Genomic DNA, 16404 nt, shown 5'->3' with positions numbered 1-16404 from the left:
GTTTGCTCACACTTCACATCATGCCGCCTCACTGAGCTTAATGGGAAGTACCAAAAAGTTTTGCTTTAGCGGCTTCATACCTTGAATACAACAGTAAGATCACTCTACTATTTAAGAAAACAAAAAGATCTGTGATTATGGTTAATTTTGCACAACCATTATTGTTGCCCCAACGTTTTTCTCCTAAGCCAACAACTTCAAGGCTTTAATACGTGTACGACTGCGATTAGCCGTGGGTCGTGGGCCACGTGGCCACTAACAACACATAAACAATCTAGTCATCATTTCTATAGGAATTATCTAGTGGTTGCTATATGGATATCAACTAAGCTAGTTCAGTCAATCATGTAGTGATCTCTTTGTGCTTATCGTTTACAGTGATGACAAATTGATCATTTGAAATAGAACATGTTCGAGCTATATTCGATGTTTTATCCTATCGATTCCAATAATAAGTTTGTGATCCAGTTTAGTTTATGAAAATCCGTAGAACAAGTGATTTTTGGTCGCGTAAATTTCAATTCGAGCCATTTGAGGTTGACCCTATGATCAAATCAGTTCTAAGCCCCCGTCCCAAACATATCTAGCAGTCGGGCTGCTCCTTTCGTTATAATAAGGCCAAGATCTTTTTAATTTTATTAGGTTAGAATAATAGATCTTACTGAACCAACACCTGTCACAAGGTAATCAGCTCAACTAAGCACATTTTCTTTTTATATGAAAAGACAAAGAAATGGGTCTAGGCTTAGCCCTTCTCAAACATTTCGCTACTGACGAGACTCGACTTTCTAGCCCAAGTCACAATGAGGCCAAGATGGGTCAGCTTTTTAATGTAACAGCACTATTTTAGTACAAATCAGATATGCTTTTTTTTTTTTTTTTTTTTTTTTTTTTTTTGCAGCTCAAATCAAATATGCTGATCAACTCAAATCACCAAACAACTTTGCTTACATGAAAGTTTTGAACCTTTTAGCCTAATCAAAGGGCAAAAACCAGACAATCAAGTTAAGATAAACAAATACCCAATCAAATCACCCATTATTTAGAGACACAACAAATCAAAGTACCATTTATATCAATTTTCTATACACAATGATCATAATATATGAATAATCATCAGAATTATTACAAACAATCGATTTCATGAAATCATTTTTGAACAATTTGATTCCCTTTACCTATCACATTACCAGAACCTGATTTCTGGCAATGAAACACATGAAATTCACATTTTGGTATAACAGCATTCAGAAACAATCTCACAGTCTCTTCTTGTCTAACAACAGCACCTTCAACTTCAACCAACACAGCACCCACAATCCTTTCATAATCACCACCACCTTCGCCGCCTTCTGCCGCCGCCGCCATATAAGCGATAATGGCGGCTTGTGCGGGTCCCATACTCGGGTTATAAGCCGCAGACTCCATGTAACTACCCTTGTAGATAACTCCATCCTTATCGATCAACGCCATCCCAGACGGACACCCGCTGTACGGCGCGTGAGACTTATTCGCCGCCTCTAATGCTGCTAAAACAACCCCCCTTTCTTCAGACTTCGAAAATCCATTACACAATCCACCATTTTCAACATTATTTTCACGATCGAGGAGAACCAGATTGTTATCGCGATTCTCCAGAATTAGAGGAACGTCTTTATCCAGTAAATCATCCGGGCCAAATCTGTGAGGTAGAAAGTAAGATAACGGCATAAATTGATCTAATTCATCATCTGGGCAATCCGATTTATCAGATTTTAGAACGAAGATCTGGATTTCTGGTGCATCCCTGATTTCTTGGAGGAATTGACGGCAATGTCCGCAAGGGTAGGCGGTGACGACGACGTTTTTGATATAGGGTTGGTGGTGGTGGTGGTGGAGAGAGAGATTGGTGATGAGGAATTGCTCGGCGTGGATAGAGTGGTGGAGGGGTAATCCTGGGAATTCGACGTTTACACCGATGAAGATACGGCCGTCGGAAGCTAAGCCTACGGCGGCGACGGAGAAGCCGGAGATAGGACGGCGGGCGAGTTTTTTAGAGGATTTTGCGATGAATGGGAGGAGGTTGAGGACTGATTTAAAGCCTTGTTGTTTGGCCATTGTTTCTGCTTCTGATGCACTGATCACAAATTTGAGGTGGTGGTCCATTTTTCTGGGTTTCTGGGTTTGGTGTTCTTTCGATAAAAAAAAAGTGGGAGATGTGTTTGTGCAACGAGGAAGAGTGTTGAGAGAGATAGAGTGGTTGTGTTTTCGAGGAAATTAGAGGGAAGGATATGAGTACAGTGTAGGCATTTTATAGAAAGGGTTTCTATTTTGGTTTTTGGTTAATTTTTTAAATTTTTTATGTTTTAGCGAATGAGGCACAAGGGCGAAGAAGAGAATAAGAATCTGTGTTCTTTTCACTTGATCTAGTTTGATTTTCTGAGTGTTTGATCTGATCGTATATGAATGTACTCATGGACAATTTCTTATACTTCATTATATATACAAATATTTAAAATGATCGAATAAAGACGTTACCTTAATGAGAGTTTTACATGTCCAATAAAGAAAATTAGAACAACTCGAATTATACTAAGTATTCTCTTAATTTGTATTTCATAGTTTTAAAGAGAAGTAGTGGGTTCGATGACTAATAAGGCAATTTTTTTTTCCAATTATTAGTGTGATGACTCTGATGAGATATTATATGCTTATATAGACACCGATTTTTGAATAGTATTTTTTTTAAAAAGAACTAGTTTACTTTATTTCACGTTATCCTTTGTATTAAGTATTGTTTCTGCGAAGAAAATGCTAAGTGTGAAAATAGGGGAAGCCTCTTCAACCAGGCTGTCGTTTTCCTCCAATCGGTTGTGGTTTGTCCTACAAAAACGACAAACGTAAACTGGCTCGGGGGTGTTCCCGAGAAAACCCTATCCGACGCTCAAGTCAGTTCTTGTAAAGAGAGAAAGTAGTGAGAGAGTCAGTGTGGGAATAATTGCATACCTGAGTAATGATTAGGTGAAGCATATTTATAGTAGTGCAGGATGGCATTATTAGTAAATATAGGCAAGTGTAGGGGTATGGAATCTTGGGCCTGTAGGGGGTTGAGATATGGGCCCCTAACTTCTGGTCTGAGCCCATCAAGAGGTTTGTGTTTGAGGGTATTTTCAGTAATTTCCCCTGAAAGGGTATCTTGGTAATTTGTGTAGAAAGTGGGTCCCACACGGGGGGGCCCGAACATTAGCCCCACGCCAAATTTGCGAGTTCTGGCCAAAGACTCGGGAGTTTGGCGGAATGAACTCAGCCCTCCGGCTTTTGTTACGTATACATGGGTTACTTGCCCGGCTGGCTAGCAATGTTTGTGAGCTTGGCGAAGGCCATGCCTAGTTGAGACATTCCACATTGGGCGGTTGCTTCAAATTTGTGCTGAGAGAGGTATGGGTGTGACGCGCGCGGCTTGGCTTTTGTTTTCCGCCACAAGGGCGCGGGCACAAGGCTAGGCTTGGCTTTTGTTTTCCGCCCCAAGGGCGCGCGCACAAGGCTTGGCTTGGCTTTTGTTTTCCGCCCCTAGGGCACGGGCACAAGGTTGAGCTTGGCTTTTGTTTTCCGCCCCAAGGGCGCCGACACAAGGCTCGGCTTGGCTTTTGTTTTCCGCACCAAGGGCGCGGGCACAAGGCTCGGCTTGGCTTTTGTTTTCCGCTCCAAGGGCGCCGGCACAAGGCTTGGCTTGGCTTTTATTTTCCACCCCAAGGGCGCGGGCACAAGGCTCGGCTTGGCTTTTGTTTTCCGCCCCTAGGGCACGGGCACAAGGCTGGGCTTGGCTTTTGTTTTCCGCCCCAAGGGCGCGGGCACAAGGCTGGGCTTGGCTTTTGTTTTCCGCCCCAAGGGCGCCGGCACAAGGCTCGGCTTGGCTTTTGTTTTCCACCCCAAGGGCGCGGGCACAAGGCTCGGCTTGGCTTTTGTTTTCCGCCCCAAGGGCGCGGGCACAAGGCTCGGCTTGGCTTTTGTTTTCCGCACCAAGGGCGCGGGCACAAGGCTCGGCTTGGCTTTTGTTTTCCGCCCCAAGGGCGCCGGCACAAGGCTCGGCTTGGCTTTTGTTTTCCACCCCAAGGGCGCGGGCACAAGGCTCGGCTTGGCTTTTGTTTTCCGCCCCTAGGGCACGGGCACAAGGCTGGGCTTAGCTTTTGTTTTCCGCCCCAAGGGCGCGGGCACAAGATTGGGCTTGGCTTTTGTTTTCCGCCCCAAGGGCGCCGACACAAGGCTCGGCTTGGCTTTTGTTTTCCACCCCAAGGGCGCGGGCACAAGGCTCGGCTTGGCTTTTGTTTCTTTTGTTTTCCGCCCCAAGGGCGCGGGCACAAGGCTGGGCTTGGCTTTTGTTTTCCGCCCCAAGGGCGTGTGCACAAGGCTGAGCTTGGCTTTTGTTTTCCGCCCCTAGGGCACGGGCACAAGGTTGAGCTTGGCTTTTGTTTTCCGCACCAAGGGCGCGGGCACAAGGCTCGGCTTGGCTTTTGTTTTCCGCCCCAAGGGCGCGGGCACAAGGCTCGGCTTGGCTTTTGTTTTCCGCCCCTAGGGCACGGGCACAAGGCTGGGCTTGGCTTTTGTTTTCCGCCCCAAGGGCGCCGGCACAAGGCTCGGCTTGGCTTTTGTTTTCCACCCCAAGGGCGCGGGCACAAGGCTCGGCTTGGCTATTGTTTTCCGCCTCAAGGGCGCGGGCACAAGGCTCGGCTTGGCTTTTGTTTTCCACCCCAAGGGCGCGGGAACAAGGCTGGTCTTGGCTTTTGTTTTCCGCCCCAAGGGCGCGGGCATGGTTGAGCGGCGTGGCTGCTGTTATGACTCGGCGTGGCTGCTCTTTGTTAATCGGGCAAGAGGCGCCGATTGGCGTGGCTGCTCCTTTTTTTTTTTTTCGCGAAGGCTGGCGAAGGAAGGGCATGCCAGGCGTGGCTGCTCCCTTTTTTTTTTTTTTTTTTGGCGAAGGCTGGCGGAGGAAGGGCATGCCAGGCGTGGCTGTTCCTTTCTCGGCGTGGTTGCTCCTGTTTTTTTTTTCTTTTTTTTTTCGCTGTATGTACGTGGGTAGGATGATGGCTGATGCTTTCTCTTGGCGTGGCTGTTGTTTTGTCGCCCGATGTCGGGTGCGGTGCGTGAGAGAGAGTCGCACATGATGGTGCCATGGCTTCTACTTTCCGCACATGATGGTGTCAAGGCTTCTACTTATGGTGCCATGGCTTCTCTTTGCCGCACATGATGGTGTCGTGGCTTTTACTTATGGTGCCATGGCTTCTACTTGCCGCACATGATGGTGCCAAGGCTTCTACTTATGGTGCCATGGCTTCTCCTTGCCGCACATGATGGTGTCGTGGCTTTTACTCGCCGCACATGATGGTGCCATGGCTTCTACTTATGGTGCCATGGCTTCTACTTGCCGCACATGATGGTGCCAAGGCTTATACTTATGGTGCCATGGCTTCTCCTTGCCGCACATGATGGTGTCGTGGCTTTTACTCGCCGCACATGATTGTGCCATGGCTTCTGCTTCTACTTGTCATACACATGACGGTGCCATGGCTTCTACTTTCCGCACATGACTTAGATAAATTTTGATAAGTATGGGAATGAGTTGTTGTTCTCCAAAGGAGCTAATGAGCCCCATGCTTGGACGAACGACGATGCGCCATTCTTGAAAATGACTTAGATTATTTTGCTAAGTATGGGAATGGACTGTTTGTTCTCCAAAGGGACTAATGAGCCCCATGCTTGGGCGAACGATGATGCGCCATTCTTGAAAATGACTTAGATTATTTTGCTAAGTATGGGAATGGGCTTCCGTTCTCCAAAGGGGCTAATGAGCCCCATGTTTGGGCGAACGATGATGCACCATTCTTGAAAATGACTTAGATTATTTTGCTAAGTATGAGAATGGGCTGATGTTCTCCAAAGGGACTAATGAGCCCCATGCTTGGGCGAACGATGATGCGCCATTCTTGAAAATGACTTAGATTATTTTGCTAAGTATGGGAATGGGCTGTTGTTCTCCAAAGGAGCTAATGAGCCCCATGCTTGGGCGAACGTGAAGGAAATAATGCCCTTGGTCCAAGTATGCATTCTATGTTAAGTCTAATAAATGCGGTTCAGTATTAATTAACAAGTTAATAATTCAGTGAGATCAAGTGAGCTGAATGCCTAGCTAGAGGCCGCTTCAGTTCAAGTGGAATTAATGATATTAATCCACAGCTTACTCTTGACTGAACCCGTAGGGTCACACAAATAGTACGTAAACGGATCAAGTATTTAATGGCATTAAATACTCCATCTATGAATATTCGGAACCGACGGATCTTGGTTTCAGTGGGAGCTAAGATCGTCACAGGCAAGAAATGAATACTCCGGAAACGATGATATTGCCGGAAACGGAAATATGGATCGTATCGGAAATATGAATATTATCCAAGTCGTAGATGTTGCCGGAAACGGAAACATGGTACGTATCGGAAAATATTATTGGAAATGGAAATATTACCAGAATCGGAAATATTGCCGGAAACGGAAATATTGTCAGAATCGGAAATATTGCCGGAATCGGAAAATAATTCCGGAAACGGAAATATTAAATATTTGTTCGAAACGGAAATTAATTCCGGAATCGGAAATATTAAATATTGTTCGTATCGGAAATAGATTCCGGAAATGGAAATTTAATCGGAAGCGTATCGTACGAATTAGCATCGGACGAGGCCTGCCGGACGAAGGCCCAGCACGAAGCCAGGCCGTCGCCCAGCAAGCACGCACGCCACAAGCCCAGCGCGCGCCAAGGCCACGGATGCGTGGGCCTTGCTGCGTGGGCTGCAGCTCGCACGCATGGGCAGTCCTTGTGGCTGCCGTGTGTGTGTGAGTTTGTGCTCATGCGTGATTCCTGAATCTGCAAGAGTCAGTATATGATTAAATGTCTATTCCTAATTGGATAAATTAATTAAATAGAATTCATGTAGGATTCTAATTCCAATTAATTCGCATCCTACTAGGATTACGATTCCTTTTCCATAACTCTATAAATAAAGGCCTAGGGGTCATAATTTAGATACAAGTTTCAAAGTATTCAAAAGTGAGTTTTTTGAGAGAAAATCAAACACACATCTTGCTCAAAAGTGCCGAAATTTTCTAGTACCTTAAGGGCGATTCTAGTTGGTCAATCTTAAGACGGATCCGGACGTGCTGTGGACTATCTACGGAGGGACGACACTTGGAGTCCTAAAAGACTTGTTCTTGTTCGGTTCGGGCGCAGCTAGGGAGGGCACGCAACAAAGAGTATGCATCTAATTATGCTATATGATTATGTGTAAATAATATGTTTCCTGGGTTAATGGTTGTTTCCGCATGATCTATGTAAATGTCATATGTATCATAACCTAACAGAACGATGATGCGCCATTCTTGAAAATGACTTAGATTATTTTGCTAAGTATGGGAATGGGCTTCTGTTCTCCAAAGGAGCTAATGAGCCCCATGTTTGGGCGAACGATGATGCACCATTCTTGAAAATGACTTAGATTATTTTGCTAAGTATGGGAATGGGCTGCTGTTCTCCAAAGGGACTAATGAGCCCCATGCTTGGGCGAACGATGATGCGCCATTCTTGAAAATGACTTAGATTATTTTGCTAAGTATGGGAATGGGCTGTTGTTCTCCAAAGGAGCTAATGAGCCCCATGCTTGGGCGAACGATGATGCGCCATTCTTGAAAATGACTTAGATTATTTTGCTAAGTATGGGAATGGGCTGTTGTTCTCCAAAAGGACTAATGAGCCCCATGATTGGGCGAACGATGAAGCACCAAAAATGACTTAGATTATTTCACTAAGTATGAGTTCATGTGCTTGAACTTGGCTTGTCTTTTCCTTTTGACGTGTGCTGCGCTTGCATGGCCAATGTTTGGCTTCTACTTACAACATTCTAGAAACAAAATTTGCTAAGTAATATTACTGGTCGAGCTCTTTACTATTGCCTTGAAGATATAAAGCTTTGTTTACAATGATGAGATGTTATTTAGCCTATGGCGGGCTTACATGTATCTTACCCCCACTTTCATCATTGAAAACTATGGATGTGAGCTATAAAGCTAAGTACTTTTGAGAAAGGGAGAAATTCTTAGGAGTTTGAACATAAAACCTTCTAAGGTTGTCGGTGTTCCATGGGCGAGGGAGGGGCTTGCCTTCAGGAGTTTCGAGTCCCTTCTGGCTTGGCTTTCTTGGCCAGTGGCTGGGGGGTACTTGTCCCGCTCTTGAGGCTGTTAACATAGCATCGCCTGCCCACTTGTTGATCCCCAAAGATTTTTCCCATGGAGCCATCTTCCAACTCAAACTGCATGAGAAGTTGGTACACCGAGATTGCGGCTTTTATTTTGCTTAGTAGAGGTCGGCCTAAGATGATGTTGTATGGCAGGGAGATGTCCACGACAAGAAAGTCTACCAACAACTGTCTTCCCTTGTTTTTAGGACCCAACCTGACAGGTAGCTTGATGGTGCCTTGAGGATGGACGTCTTGACCTCCAAATCCAATGAGTGGCTGGGAGATGGTTTTCAGATCATCTTTGGAATACTTGAGCCCTTCTAGACACTTTAGAGTAATGATGTCGGCGGATGATCCACTATCCACTAACACTCGCCCTACCGTTGAGTTAGCGACTTTCATCTCGATGACCAGCGGATCGTCATGGGACTCTTGAATTGGATGACAAGTGTTCCCACCAAATGTCATCACCGGGGCTGTTTGAGAAGCCGATGCCACTTTTAGGACTTGATGTTCCAGTGCCCACAAGCTATCCTTCGCCTTGCTCACAGACCCGCCTGTAGCCAAGCCTCCGGCTATCACTCCAATGTAGTCTCCCGTATCATCACTAAGAGACTCCTTTTCTTTGGCTTTTGCTTTTGGGGGATTCTTCATTAAGTAATTATTCATCTTGCCCTTGTCAGCCAAGTGATCCAGTGCCTTTTTCAGCTCCCTACAGTTCTTTGTGGTGTGCCCGCACTCGTGGTGAAACTCACACCAAAGTGACTTGTCTCGCTTTGCTTCGGGCGTACGGATTGCAGGTGGCTTAGGGAGGATGTCTTTTCCTTTGAGATCAAGGTAAATCTCCCGCCTATTGCGGTTGTACCTCGGATCCTCACCATGGTCATCAACCATAACCGACTTTTTGAGGGAGGGCTGAGTTTGGTCGTGGCTGCCGTTAGGTCTTGGCTTTTGTTTTTGCCTTGTTCCACTCTCACCACCCCAATTGATCTTACAAATATTTGTGGCTTGAATGTGCATTTGGGCCTTCTCCATTGCTTCCTCGAGGTTGGACACCCCGGACTTGACCAATTCAAACTTGAAGTCATCTGGCTGAAGACCTGCCAAGAGGGCTGCGAACTTGGTTTTGTCCTTGAGATTGTGTATCTTTAGGACTTCTTCATTGAATCTCTTAATATAATTGCGAAGGGTCTCCGTCTCTCCCTGTCTGACTGCCATTAAGTTGACACTTGTCCTTTGGTGCTTCCGACCCGCCGCGAATTGGCTGATGAAAACCTTTTCATGCTCACTGTAGCTCTTGATGCTTCCCTTTGGTACGTGCTTGTTGAACCATATAAGGGCAAGACCCTTCAAGGTGGTTGGAAAGTACCTGCACCAAGTAGCTCCGCATCCAGTCTAAACGTTCATTTGAGCCTCATAGGCGACCATGTGTTCTTCTGGATCCGTAGTTCCGTCGAAAGGCTCGATGGTAGGGACCTTCACTTTGTCTCGGCGGGGGGTGTTCATTATTTCTTGGGAGAAGGGAGTGAGTGAAGGAAATAATGCCCTTGGTCCAAGTATGCATTCGATGTTAAGTCTAATAAATGCGGTTCAGTATTAATTAACAAGTTAATAATTCAGTGAGATCAAGTGAGCTGAATGCCTAGCTAGAGGCCGCTTCAGTTCAAGTGGAATTAATAATATTAATCCACAGCTTACTCTTGACTGAACCCGTAGGGTCACACAAATAGTACGTAAATGGATCAAGTATTTAATGGCATTAAATACTCCATCTATGGATATTCGGAATCGACGGATCTTGGTTTCAGGTGGAGCTGAGATCGTCACAGGCAAGAAATGAATACTCCGGAAACGATGATATTGCCGGAAACGGAAATATGGATCGTATCGGAAATATAAATATTACCCAAGTCGTAGATGTTGCCGGAAACGGAAACATGGTACATATCGGGAAATATTATTGGAAATAGAAATATTGCCGGAATCGGAAATATTGCCGGAAACGGAAATATTGTCTGAATCGGAAATATTATCGGAATCGGAAAATAATTCCGGAAACGGAAATATTAAATATTTGTTCGAAACGGAAATTAATTCCGGAATCGGAAATGTTAAATATTGTTCGTATCGGAAATGAACTCCGGAATCGGAAAATTAATCGGAAGCGCGTCGTACGAATTAGCATCGGACGAGCTTGCTAGACGAAGGCCCAGCACGAAGCCAGGCCCACGTCCAGCAAGGGAAACGCGCTCCACAACACACGCCAGCCCAAGGCTGCGCCAGGCCCACCGCAAGGCAGGCCCAGCGCGCGCCCAAGGCTGCGGCAGTCGTGGGCTGCGATGCTCGGGCTGTGCGCGCGCGCGCATGGCGCCCCTCGTGGGCTGCTGTGCGTGCGTGGGTGTTTGTGTTCACATACGAAACCTAAAACGTACAGGATTCGTTTAATGATTAAATTCCTAATTCTATTTGATAAAATTAATTAAATAAGAGTTTCATTAGGATTCTAATTTAATTAATTCGTATCCTAATAGGATTCCAATACTCTTTCCATACCCCTATAAATATGTGGCATGGGTTCACAATTTATAACAAGTTTTTCAAGTATTCAAAGTGAGTTTTTGAGAGAAAAATTCAGACACATTCCTTGCTCAAAAGTGCCGAAATTTTTAGTACCTTAAGGGCGATTCTAGTTGGTCAATCTTAAGGCGGATCCGGACGTGCTGTGGACTATCTACGGAGGGACGACACTTGGAGTCCTAAAGACTTGTTCTTGTTCGGTTCGGGCGCAGCTAGGGAAGGCACGCAACAAAGAGTATGCATCTAAACTATGCTAAATTATTATGTGTAAATAATATGTATTCCTGGCTAAATGGTTTTTCCGCATGATTTATGAATTGTCATATGTATCATAACCTAACAGTGGTATCGCGAGGCTCTTATTATTTTCATAATCTAAATTGCATGAACATGGTTAAATATTACAAATTTGCAAGAATTAAAAAAAAAAAGGGGTGATTAATTTTCGTAATTGTTAATTAATTGCAAATTGCGTTTATTTAATTATACGTACGCAGTTTTTCGGTAGTTTTTTCGTTACTCATCCAAATCGAGTGATTTTTGTGTCAATTCCGCATGTAAAAGGCATTCTAAAATTTTGACAAAATTAATATTTTTCTGCCGAACCCAGAATTCTCAAATTCGAAGCCTAACTATGACTTTTCGAAGGTTTTAGTTTTTCGAATGCAAAATTTCGTAAATTTAAGATGTTAAATTAAATATTTGCGATTCTTGTTGATAAATCTTGAATTTTTGATTGACCTACTGTATATGTTTAACAAGTTTGAATGCCTAGCCTTGTTAATTATGCAATCTAATTTGTAATTATGATTAATTTGTTGAAAATTAGAATAATTTAGAATTAATTTGATTTTCATAATTAATTATAATTTAATTAGATACCTATGATTAAAAACCACCATAAAAATTGTAAATTTATGATAAATTTTAAATTTTTATGACCTAGACTTGAATCAATGTTAATCGGAAATCAATTGAATAATAAATTTTCGATTTTTCGCCCTAAAATTATGAAATTAATATTATTTATTAATTTGTCATTAATTTTAAATATAAATTTTAAATTTTATGCGATTCGTTCATATAACTTGCACGCACAAAGCAATGGACGCTACGTGTTACCCTTAAGGGGTGTTGTATAGTGCGGGCATGCGACGACGAGCAAGGGAGCTCGTCGCCCATGCGGCACGAATGCAATGAGCAAGGGCATGGTACACGAGCACAAGGCAGCAGCCCTGCCTTGTGTCGTGGGCTACGAGCAATGGACGAATGGGCATGGGCGAAGGCAAGGCACGGCAGTCGCGTGTGGGCAGCAAGCGAGCTGCGCCACAACGAGCACTGCCTCGCGCAAGCGCGCGCAGCGAGCGCAAGCTCGCGTGCCACGAGTGCTGCGCCCAGCGTCGATGCCTCTCGCAGCGAGCGCTGGCTCGCACAAGCGAGCGCTGGCGAGCGCGCGCAACGAGCGCTGGCTCGCATCAAGCGAGCGCTTGCAAGCGCGCACAGCGAGCGCTGGCGAGCGCGCACATCGAGCGCTGGCGAGCGCGCACATCGAGCGCTGGCGAGCGTGCACAGCGAGCGATGGCTCGCGTGCGTCGAGCGCTGGCGCGCGCGCAGCGAGCACCAACTCGCGCGATTGCTTGCGAAGGGTAGAAGCAGCAGCTATGCGACGCAGCGCATGGGCTGCGCGCACATGGCCAGCGATGGCTGAGTGCGTGTGGCCCATGGGCGTGCGATGCGTAGGGTGTTTGCGTAGCGATTAGATCGTTTTGAATGTTTAATTTGAAATTTTCAGTTTACGTAATTTTAATTAATTTTAAAATTAATAATTTAAATTATTTTCTTGGATTTTAATTTTGAATATTGTAATTATAATAAATTTTATTTATTCTAATTATTTTACTAAAATTAAAATCATGAATTAATTTAAATGCGACTGAAATTAAATTAAACTTTTTGGATTCAATTATAAATTTATATGAGCTTTAAATTTTAATTAAATTTGTATGTTTCCGGTTAGACTAGAAATACATTTTTATGTTTAAAATTAGTAAAGCATATGAATTTATTGGTTTGAGTGGAAGCCCTTTTTAGTCATAAACTCTTGATTAGGTCTACAAATCCTTAAGGTTAAAACAACTTGATTAGAATTAATAAGGACTGAATAATTGGTAGATTATTGGTGCCCTTGATTAATTGCTGCAAATGTTTACGTGATGCATAATGTGTTTTACTAACCAGCTATGTGGGCCATTCATGATAATGAATGGGTGAATGGTATATATTGTATATGTACTGTTTTGCAGGTTATGAAGTGACTAGTATGGCCCAAATATGATAGAAAATATGGTCTGCGTACCATTAATTTGAATGTAATTGGTCTAAAGTACCAAAGTTGTTTTTCAATTCAAATATGGTCTGCGTACCATCAAATAGTTGTAATTAGTTTTAATTATAGCTTATCCTATTTGAAGAAAATGGTGCCTCCCACGGAGATTTTCAAGACGGACTTTGAAGTTAAAGCTTCAAGATGAAGTCGGGCCATACTAGATCACATTTATCTTATGCATGTTTTAAGTTATTTATTGCTTTTAAATATGTCTTAAAATGCATGAGATCAAAAGCTTGATTATGTTGCATGATTAAGGATTTTAGTTCACTTAAAATCTAACCAACATAGTAAGAGCCTTAAGTTCCAAACTTAAAAATTGAGTTAAAAGGTGCCATGCCAAAATATACACTTGCTTGGATATCCTTTACATCAATCTAGTAATAGTTTTCGCTCAGCGAGGTGTTACTTATTGGTCCTAAAGGGGCAAGGTACACAAATAATTGTGAGTACATGTTAGTTTTGGTGAAACTCAACGATATAAGTAAGGAGTCCTTTTATGTCGTGGCAAAATCGATAGGTTTACCTAATAAGTTCTTAGACGTACCTATCAACCAAGAATAGTTTCTAGACTATTAGCAAAAGGCTTTTGCTTACCTAAGATGTTTTAGGATTAAGTCGACAAACTGTGCTTAGTTCTTCAATGATTTTAGGATCTTGGAATCATTTTATTCACACCTGCCGGAACACATAACTTGAATAAAATGCTTAATAAACATTGAATTATGCATGTATGCTACAATTTAAGTTTATTAAGAGAAACTGTGAATGGTTATTTATTTTTTTATTCTTTTCAATTGTAGTTTTTAAAATGGCAAACAACAATTCATTCAACATTCGATCAATTCTCGAAAAGGAGAAGTTGAACGGGAAAAACTTCCTTGACTGGCAAAGGAACTTGCAAATAGTTCTTATGCAGGAAGAAAAGGAGTATGTCCTAGAAGAGGCGATGCCCGAAGCCGCAGGCGACGGGGTCACTCAGGCAGCCCTCAATCGTTGGATTGATGCCAACAAGGATGTGAAATGTCTAATGCTCGCCACCATGAGTGCGGATATGCAGAAAACGTTCATCAACTCAGATGCTTTCACAATCATCAGTGAGTTGAAGAACATGTTCCAAGATCTGGCTCGAGTCGAAAGATTCGAGACTCATAGGCAAATTCTTGAGACCAAGCTTAAGAAAGGCGAGCCCGTAAGTCCACATGTTCTCAAAATGATTGGACTCATTGAGAATATGAGTCGGCCGGATCAGCAATTTTCTCAGGAAATGGCTATAGACACCATCCTCCATTCTCTTCATAGCGGGTATGATCAGTTCAAACTGAACTACAGTATGAATAGTCTGGACAAAACGCTCACTAAGCTTCACGGTATGCTGAAGACCGCTGAAAAGACGCTCAAAATTGATAAGCAAGATGTGCTTATGGTGCGTGGGGGCAAGTTCAAGAAATCTGGAAAGAAGAGGAATGCTAAGAAAGGTGGCAACAAGGCCAGCCCAACTAAGCAAACTGGCGCCAAATCTGTAAAGAGGAAGGTCAGTCAACCCACTTCTGAATCCGAATGCTTCTACTGCAAGAAGAAGGGGCATTGGAAGAGAGATTGCTTGAAGCTAAAGGAAGATCAGAAGAACGGAACAGTCGTTCCATCTTCAGGTATTTTCGTTATAGACTGTATACTTGCTAATTCAACTTCTTGGGTATTAGATACAGGTTGTGGATCACACTTATGTTCCAATCCACAGGGACTAAGAAGAAGTAGAAAGTTAAGCAAGGGTGAAGTCGACCTACGAGTGGGAAATGCAGCACGGATTGCTGCATTAGCTGTAGGAACTTACTATTTGTCGTTGCCCTCCGGGCTAGTTTTGGAACTGGAAGAATGTTTCCATGTTCCAAGTCTTACTAAAAACATCATTTCAGTTTCTTGCTTAGATGCTAAGGGATTTTCCTTTTTAATAAAAGACAATAGTTGTTCGTTTTATTTTAAAGAGATGTTTTATGGATCTGCTAGATTAGTCAATGGACTTTATTTATTAGATCACGACAAACAAGTATATAACATAAATACCAAAAAGGCCAAAAAGGATGATTCAGATCTCACCTATCTGTGGCATTGTCGATTAGGCCATATAAACTTGAAACGCTTAGAAAGACTTCAAAAGGAAGGAATTCTAGAACCATTTGACTTAGAGGATTATGGTAAATGCGAATCATGTTTACTTGGCAAAATGACAAAGCAACCTTTCTCTAAAGTTGGAGAAAGAGCAAATGAACTATTGGGTTTAATCCATACAGATGTATGTGGACCAATGAGTACAAATGCTAGAGGTGGTTTCAGCTACTTTATCACTTTCACTGATGACTTCGGTAGATATGGTTATGTCTACCTAATGAAGCATAAGTCTGAATCCTTTGACAAATTCAAGGAATTTCAGAGTGAAGTAGAGAATCAATTAGGCAAGAAGATTAAGGCACTGCGGTCTGATAGAGGCGGTGAATATCTGAGCTATGAATTTGATGACCATCTTAAAGAATGTGGAATTCTATCAGAATTGATTCCTCCTGGAACACCACAATGGAACGGTGTGTCAGAACGGAGGAACAGAACCTTGCTAGACATGGTCAGGTCAATGATGGGTCAGGCCAAACTTCCATTAGAATTTTGGGGACATGCACTAAATACAGCTGCACTCACTATAAATAGAGCTCCGTCTAAAGCTGTCGAAAAGACTCCATACGAATTATGGTTTGGAAAGCCTCCAAATGTGTCTTTTCTTAAGATTTGGGGATGTGAAGTATACGTCAAACGATTAATTTCAGACAAACTTCATCCAAAATCTGACAAATGTATCCTTGTGGGCTATCCAAAGGAAACAAAGGGGTATCACTTCTACAATACATCTGAGAACAAGGTGTTTGTTGCTCGAGATTGTGTCTTTTTGGAGAGAGATCACATTTCCAAAATGACAAGTAGGAGAAAAGTAGTGAAGGAAATAATGCCCTTGGTCCAAGTATGCATTCTATGTTAAGTCTAATAAATGCGGTTCAGTATTAATTAACAAGTTAATAATTCAGTGAGATCAAGTGAGCTGAATGCCTAGCTAGAGGCCGCTTTAGTTCAAGTGGAATTAATGATATTAATCCACAGCTTACTCTTGACTGAACCCGTAGCGTCACACAAATA

The 16404-nt window shown here is 43.1% G+C and overlaps 1 protein-coding gene across 1 annotated transcript; it reads right to left on the bottom strand.

Annotated features, from left to right (window-relative positions):
- Positions 1–1038: 1038 nt before the first annotated feature.
- LOC110793860 (cytidine deaminase 1) lies at positions 1039–2353 on the bottom strand. Its single transcript, XM_021998793.2, has one exon. It carries the CDS (start codon positions 2143–2145, stop codon positions 1150–1152), a length of 996 nt encoding a protein of 331 aa, XP_021854485.1. The 5' UTR covers positions 2146–2353; the 3' UTR covers positions 1039–1149.
- Between the last annotated feature and the right edge of the window lie 14051 nt (positions 2354–16404).

Source organism: Spinacia oleracea, chromosome 2, assembly GCF_020520425.1.
Source record: "Spinacia oleracea cultivar Varoflay chromosome 2, BTI_SOV_V1, whole genome shotgun sequence".
Lineage (NCBI taxonomy): Eukaryota > Viridiplantae > Streptophyta > Magnoliopsida > Caryophyllales > Amaranthaceae > Spinacia > Spinacia oleracea.
This window is presented reverse-complemented; position numbering and strand designations above follow the sequence as displayed.

Excerpts from the sequence above, each read along its gene's own strand:
- LOC110793860 (XM_021998793.2), bottom strand. The coding sequence starts at position 2,145 with ATGGACCACCACCTCAAATTTGTGATCAGTGCATCAGAAGCAGAAACA.